Source organism: Procambarus clarkii, chromosome 92, assembly GCF_040958095.1.
Source record: "Procambarus clarkii isolate CNS0578487 chromosome 92, FALCON_Pclarkii_2.0, whole genome shotgun sequence".
Taxonomy (NCBI): Eukaryota; Metazoa; Arthropoda; class Malacostraca; order Decapoda; family Cambaridae; genus Procambarus; species Procambarus clarkii.
The window spans coordinates 6,048,289-6,055,788 of NC_091241.1; the positions used below are offsets into that span (position 1 = coordinate 6,048,289).

The following is a 7,500-nucleotide window of genomic DNA, read 5'->3' on the forward strand; positions in this document are numbered from 1 at the left end:
ACTGGCCTCAGATGGCCACTGCCTCTACTATATACCTCAGAAATCCGAGACGAAAAATCTGTATCATTACTCCAAGCAGTCCTCTGAGAGTCGGATTATTCTCCTTCAATACATTACAAACAGAATTAAAGGCCTAAGGCAAACTGCCGTCTCTTCCGCCTATCAAAAGTCATACTAACCCACTTGTGCATATGTAAGACGGCCCCAAGTTTATTTTGGACACATCTGTACGAAGGTGAGATACCTAAAATTTGAATTTACCTATGTTTTAACATTTTTGGTGGCGGCAGCCTAGTCCACCCTTACCACAGACAGGAGTTTGGCGCCCTTGGAGGCAGGCGACGACACTGGATTCCCCGGATGTGGAGAAATAAGATGATTGGCTGCTTGTAACGTGGATTAGCCAATGGAGGGGCGATCTGAGGTCACGTGACCGATGGGAGGCACCTGAGAGGCTTTACCCAGGCTGGCGGGAAAGCTCTGCAACTGCAGACTTCGTGCGGGGAGGTCGCGTTGAAGAGAGCTCCGAGAAATTGACGAATTTTGCGTGTACGCTGCCGCTGACAAGTGAGAAGCGGCGGCGCATACACGAAGACGCTGTGTACGTCTTCTGGAAGACTGATTAGCGGTTTCTGAATTTTGCAAGTTGGTAAATCAGGATGTTTGGCGACCACAGCTTCAAGTGCTGATGCTGGGCTGGAGGGCCAGAAATAGTGGTTGTTTTGCAGCCTAACTGCAAGTTGTTCTAAGGTCAGTCCTGATCAGTGTAGATCAGCAGATACAGTGACAAATTGAGCAGTGAATTTCAAGTTGCAGTTGTGCTGCCTTGAGGTGATTCTTTGAGCACCAAATGAGAGTGAGAGAGTGTAGCAGTACCTCCACTACTCTGTGATCACAGTTACAGTGAGAGTGCGGCAGTGATGTATCTCAAAGTGTGACAGCCAATTGATTAGTGATAGTGAGTAGTGCAACATGACGGTGAAGCCTAGTGAGCTCATATGAGAGTTGTTGCAAGCTGTGGACGTCTACAGTGAGTCATCGTCCCCTGGTATGAGAAGCAGTGCGATACTGTGAGTTACTGTGAAGGGGCGTGCAAGAGCCACAGTTGTCGCTCGCCCAAACTACAAGAATGACCCTGTAGTGCAAGAAACAGCTTCCTCTGTGTCATCATTGCAGAGGAGGACCGCGAACTGTGTGCGGTTGACAGCCGCTATTACTCGGCCGCCTGGGGAAGCAGCGGTGGGACGAGAGGGCGAGTACGAGCAAAAGCAACAAGAGGAAGTCCTTGCAAGACACCAAGAAGTGAGGAACTCCAAGTGAGGAGCACCAAGTGAGGAGCGCCAAGTGAGGAGCGCCAAGTGAGGAGCACCAAGTGATGAAGGAGTAGTCTACGCTGGATAGCATTCCGGACGAGACGAGTGACGCCGTCAGAGCATCAGTTGTAACACCATCTATCCCCTCCCCCTTTGATGGATAGCCTATCCCTTGGAACAGAGAAAAAATCATTCTCTTATGTCTATGCATACCTAAGGTTAAGGTAATTCTCAGGAGAAAGCACCAGGCCATTACGACTATATGGCACTTAGAAGGGATGAGGATTTGGGATAGGATGGAGGGAAGGAATGGTGCCCATCCACTTGGACGGTCGGGGATTGAACGCCGACCTGCATGAAGCAAGTGGTATTTTAAAGCGACTTTCTGGGTTATGATATGTGTGTGTCGGTGCTACGATTTATGAGATTAATTCCGGAGAAATTAAATTACGAGGCGGAAGTCTAGTCTGTATAAGGGGAGAGTCTTGCGAGTCTAGTCTCTATAAGGGGAGAGTCTTGCGAGTCTAGTCTCTATAAGGGGAGAGTCTTGCGAGTCTGTCTCTATAAGGGGAGAGTCTTGCGAGTCTAGTCTCTATAAGGGGAGAGTCTTGCGAGTCTAGTCTCTATAAGGGGAGAGTCTTGCGAGTCTAGTCTCTATAAGGGGAGAGTCTTGCGAGTCTAGTCTCTATAAGGGGAGAGTCTTGCGAGTCTAGTCTCTATAAGGGGAGAGTCTTGCGAGTCTAGTCTCTATAAGGGGAGAGTCTTGCGAGTCTGTCTCTATAAGGGGAGAGTCTTGCGAGTCTAGTCTCTATAAGGGGAGAGTCTTGCGAGTCTAGTCTCTATAAGGGGAGAGTCTTGCGAGTCTAGTCTCTATAAGGGGAGAGTCTTGCGAGTCTAGTCTCTATAAGGGGAGAGTCTTGCGAGTCTAGTCTCTATAAGGGGAGAGTCTTGCGAGTCTAGTCTCTATAAGGGGAGAGTCTTGCGAGTCTAGTCTCTATAAGGGGAGAGTCTTGCGAGTCTAGTCTCTATAAGGGGAGAGTCTTGCGAGTCTAGTCTCTATAAGGGGAGAGTCTTGCGAGTCTAAATCTTGTTCTAGAGTAGCTAATGGTTGTCTTACCATTTGTAGTAGCCTACAGCCTATGCTTTCACATAGTTTTCATTAAGTTTCACTAGTCTAGAAAAGTTCCGTGTCACTGAAGTGAGCCAGTCCACTTAAGGCCATTCAGTCTGTTCTTCCTGCCAGTCACTCACCAGCCAGGACACTTAAGGCCATTCAGTCTGTTCTTCCTGCCAGTCACTCACCAGCCAGGACACTTAAGGCCATCCAGTCTGTTCTTCCTGCCAGTCACTCACCAGCCAGGACACTTAAGGCCATCCAGTCTGTTCTTCCTGCCAGTCACTCACCAGCCAGGACACTTAAGGCCATCCAGTCTGTTCTTCCTGCCAGTCACTCACCAGCCAGGACACTTAAGGCCATCCAGTCTGTTCTTCCTGCCAGTCACTCACCAGCCAGGACACTTAAGGCCATCCAGTCTGTTCTTCCTGCCAGTCACTCACCAGCCAGGACACTTAAGGGGAGTCTTCAAACCTCCCCTTAAGTGTAGACTTTTCCGTTGTCATTTAAGGTTCCTTATATTTGTGCGTTTCCGCGCTCCAAGCTCGTCCTCTAACTACCTACCTGGCAATCCGAGCTGAATAAATTACAAAAGTTTAACACTCACTGAGGGAAAACAAACAGAATAATCCCATTAGTGTGTGGAAGAGTCTGCTGAATTATAGAGTCAAGCACGAGGCTAAGGCAAGCGACGAGGGACGTCTGACACCAGTGTCAACACAGGCCAGAGGTGGTGTCACATCCACGGTGACACTCTAGTCAAAAGCCAGTGTCAGAGTGCTATCTTCTTGAGGTTATCTTGAGATGATTTCGGGGCTTTAGTGTCCCCGCGGCCCTGTCCTGGACCAGGCCTCCACCCCCAGGAAGCAGCCCGTGACAGCTGACTAACTCCTAGGTACCTATTTACTGCTAGGTAATAGGGGCATTCAGGGTGAAAGAAACTTTGCCCAATTGTTTCTGCCTCGTGCGGGAATCGAACCCGCGCCACAGAATTACAGTCCTGCGCGCTATCCACCAGGCTACGAGGCCCCCTGAGGTAAGGGGGGTATATAAGGACTGTTTAGGGATACGTAGCCGGGTCCAGGCCTCGTACAAGCTCTCCGGCCCCGGCCACCATCACCACTATGCCCTACCTGACCACCAGGAGCAGGGAACAAGCAGCCCTGACTCAACCTATCACGCCACGTCATCCCCAAGTAGAGTAGTAGAAGTTGGGGAGTAGAAGAACTCCCAGAACCCCATCAACCAGGTATCAACCAGGTATCAACCAACATACGACTGCTGTAACCTACACTATACTCAACATCACAATCCACTATACTCTTTGAGTGCTGTCAACCCAGATCGTATACGTTATATATGGACTTTTTGTGGCTTGAGTAAAAGCCTGAGTAGTTGTGTACTGAGTCGTTGCTAGTGGGGGCCTCGTAGCCTGGTGGATAGCGCGCAGGACTCGTAATTCTGTGGCGCGGGTTCGATTCCCGCACGAGGCAGAAACAAATGGGCAAAGTTTCTTTCACCCTGAATGCCCCTGTTACCTAGCAGTAAAATAGGTACCTGGGTGTTAGTCAGCTGTCACGGGCTGCTTCCTGGGGGTGGAGGCCTGGTCAAAGACCATGCCGCGGGGACACTAAAAAAGCCCCGAAATCATCTCAAGATAACCTCAAGATAGTGTGGCATGACTGTTGATGTTCAGCAACATCAACATAGCCCCAGCATGTGTTGATGTGGAATGTTTAAGGTGTACGACTATATACAACGTCATGATAGGATTAGTTTATATTGATTCTATTGCTAATTGCCTCATCCTAATATTGTGAGATATATTGCGACTTTACAATATATCATTTTTGTCAGTCTTATCTAAATATCACTGACGTTAAGCCTAAAACATTTTTTTGTTTAGATTGCTATAATGAGGTGGTGTCACTCACCACAGGAGGGGTCCTGCTGTGGTGAGTGACGCCTCTGTGGCTGGGGTCCTGCTGTGGTGAGTGACGCCTCTGTGGCTGGGGTCCTGCTGTGGTGAGTGACGCCCCTGTGGCTGGGGTCCTGCTGTGGTGAGTGACGCCTCTGTGGCTGGGGTCCTGCTGTGGTGAGTGACGCCTCTGTGGCTGGGGTCCTCCTGTGGTGAGTGACGCCCCTGTGGCTGGGGTCCTGCTGTGGTGAGTGACGCCCCTGTGGCTGGGGTCCTGCTGTGGTGAGTGACGCCTCACTGGCTGGGGTCCTGCTGTGGTGAGTGACGCCCCTGTGGCTGGGGTCCTGCTGTGGTGAGTGACGCCTCACTGGCTGGGGTCCTGCTGTGGTGAGTGACGCCCCTGTGGCTGGGGTCCTGCTGTGGTGAGTGACGCCTCACTGGCTGGGGTCCTGCTGTGGTGAGTGACGCCCCTGTGGCTGGGGTCCTGCTGTGGTGAGTGACGCCCCTGTGGCTGGGGTCCTGCTGTGGCGAGTGACGCCCCTGTGGCTGGGGTCCTGCTGTGGCGAGTGACGCCCCTGTGGCTGGGGTCCTGCTGTGGTGAGTGACGCCCCTGTGGCTGGGGTCCTGCTGTGGTGAGTGACGCCCCTGTGGCTGGGGTCCTGCTGTGGTGAGTGACGCCTCTGTGGCTGGGGTCCTGCTGTGGTGAGTGACGCCCCTGTGGCTGGGGTCCTGCTGTGGTGAGTGACGCCCCTGTGGCTGGGGTCCTGCTGTGGTGAGTGACGCCCCTGTGGCTGGGGTCCTGCTGTGGTGAGTGACGCCCCTGTGGCTGGGGTCCTCCTGTGGTGAGTGACGCCTCTGTGGCTGGGGTTCTGCTGTGGTGAGTGACGCCCCTGTGGCTGGGGTCCTGCTGTGGTGAGTGACGCCCCTGTGGCTGGGGTCCTGCTGTGGTGAGTGACGTCTCTGTGGCTGGGGTCCTGCTGTGGTGAGTGACGCCCCTGTGGCTGGGGTCCTGCTGTGGTGAGTGACGCCTCTGTGGCTGGGGTCCTGCTGTGGTGAGTGACGCCTCTGTGGCTGGGGTCCTGCTGTGGTGAGTGACGCCTCTGTGGCTGGGGTCCTGCTGTGGTGAGTGACGCCCCTGTGGCTGGGGTCCTGCTGTGGTGAGTGACGCCCCTGTGGCTGGGGTCCTGCTGTGGTGAGTGACGCCCCTGTGGCTGGGGTCCTGCTGTGGCTCACTACCAGAGAGGGGCACTATGCCTCACAGCATTAAGCAAAACAATGACATCAGTCATGAACCATATATTCACACCCACCCGACCCCCTACACCCTGTGTTCTCCTGACGACACCCACCAGTACACACACCTCCCCTTCCTGGTGAGGTGTGTGTACTGGATACCACTTTATCGTGGTATAGATACTACACCACACCGAGTTACAGCCCCGCTCCTGTGCCAGGCAAGTCCACTTCGGGCTCACCATAGCCCGTGCTACTTGCAACTTTTGTTCTCAGTTGCAGAATCTTAAACAACATACACCACACATCCCATACCAGTGTCTCACCGTCCCGACACTACTCACTCGCTCGACGCTCTGCTCCTGCTGGCACGTCTGCTCTCCCTGCTAGACAAGCAGAGATTCCTGCAGATTTTCTTCGGAGTTTTCCAGGTAAAACCTTGAATGGTTCTCTTCATTCTGTCCCGCCAGCTTGTGACTACATCTGTTCTCAGAAATGAATCATCTTGCTCTTCTAAGCTTGAAGCTCAGGTTATGGGCTGTACGTGTTTATATATGGGGCGCCGGGTGCTTGGTGCACACACCTCCCTGTCTATGTCGACAGTCACTTCTCTGTCTTCCTTCCCGTCGACCTGCTTACCCGTCCACCTTTTATGCATGTTTTAAGGGTAAAGACAGATGCAGGTGAAGGAATAAGCTTGGAAATTTGGTGTAGAGTTATGATAGCAGGCGGGCTGACCGCCTCGCTGACACTATGTGTGTGTGTGTGTGTGTGTGTGTGTGTGTGTGTGTGTGTGTGTGTGTGTGTGTGTGTGTGTGTGTGTGTGTGGCAGTCAAGCTAGACTTGTTTACTTGCAGGGAGCTGTGAATGAACGCGAAGAGGTTGATCAGACCACACACTAGAAGGTGAAGGGACGACGACGTTTCGGTCTGTCTTGGACCATTCTCAAGTCGATTGAACTTCAACGCGAAGAGGTTCTTCGCGTGTATTTCAACATGGGTGTGTGTAGATGTATGATATGTATCACTCATACATAAAAACCCAGATGATTGTGTTCCTATTCTGAAGTTCTCTATTTCAGAGGGATTAGGAGTTGGGGGAAGGTTGGGAAGAATTCTGGTGGTATTGGACCACGCAGCGGGTGACCCAAGCTCTTGGGCCACCAGCAGCGGGGCGTCTCATCTTGGAGTAATCTTTCCACCTTTGGGTCACCTAACAAGTCAGTCGTGTTCCGCACCCTGGTGACTTGGTGCTGTAGTCTGATGTTTAGTGGCTGTGTGTTGAGGAGTTTATGAAGCTCCTGGACTGTCTGGCCACATGATGGATGGTGTTTTGTTGTTCTTCTTGCTGGTGTCTTATCTTGTATTGCTTGTAGTTGTTGCACGTTAGTTTCCTTCAAGGTGTGTAGTGGTGGTATAGAAGGATAGTCAAGATGTGGCCAGATAGGAGCCAGCTAAGGAAATCGCCAGCCTCCGCTCCTATTCCTCTTCGCCCTTCTTGAATGACCCGTTTTTTTTCACTATACAACCCTCACCATCTCTCACTACCGCTTCTTCTCACCATCTCTCACCACCTCACTATCTCTCTCACTTCTCCCTCGCCATCTCTGACCCTACCTACCTCCTCACCATCTCTCACTCTCACTATCGCTCCTTCTCATCATCTCTCACCACAACTACCACCTCACTATCTCTCTCACTTCTCCCTCGCCATCTCTGACCTTACCTACCTCCTCACCATCTCTGACCTTACCTACCTCCTCACCATCTCTCACCCTCACCCCCCTTCCCCTCCATCCTTGAAGCAAAGTATTAAACAAGATTAATCTGCCGGTGGTGAAGCGGGAGAACTTAAAAAAAATACTATGATAAAAACCTGCCGTGGATTGGTGTGTGTGTGTGTGTGTGTGTGTGTGTGTGTGT

The 7,500-nt window shown here is 51.9% G+C and overlaps 1 protein-coding gene across 1 annotated transcript in view; it reads right to left on the bottom strand.

Annotated features, from left to right (window-relative positions):
• Window positions 1–1,806: 1,806 nt before the first annotated feature.
• LOC138359629 (mucin-22-like) overlaps window positions 1,807–7,500 on the bottom strand; it is a 19,589-nt gene continuing 13,895 nt past the window's right edge. Inside the window, exon 3 of the mRNA XM_069319038.1 lies at window positions 1,807–1,905. Within this exon, the coding sequence (XP_069175139.1) occupies window positions 1,807–1,905 (99 nt within the window). The remainder of the gene's footprint in view (window positions 1,906–7,500) is intronic.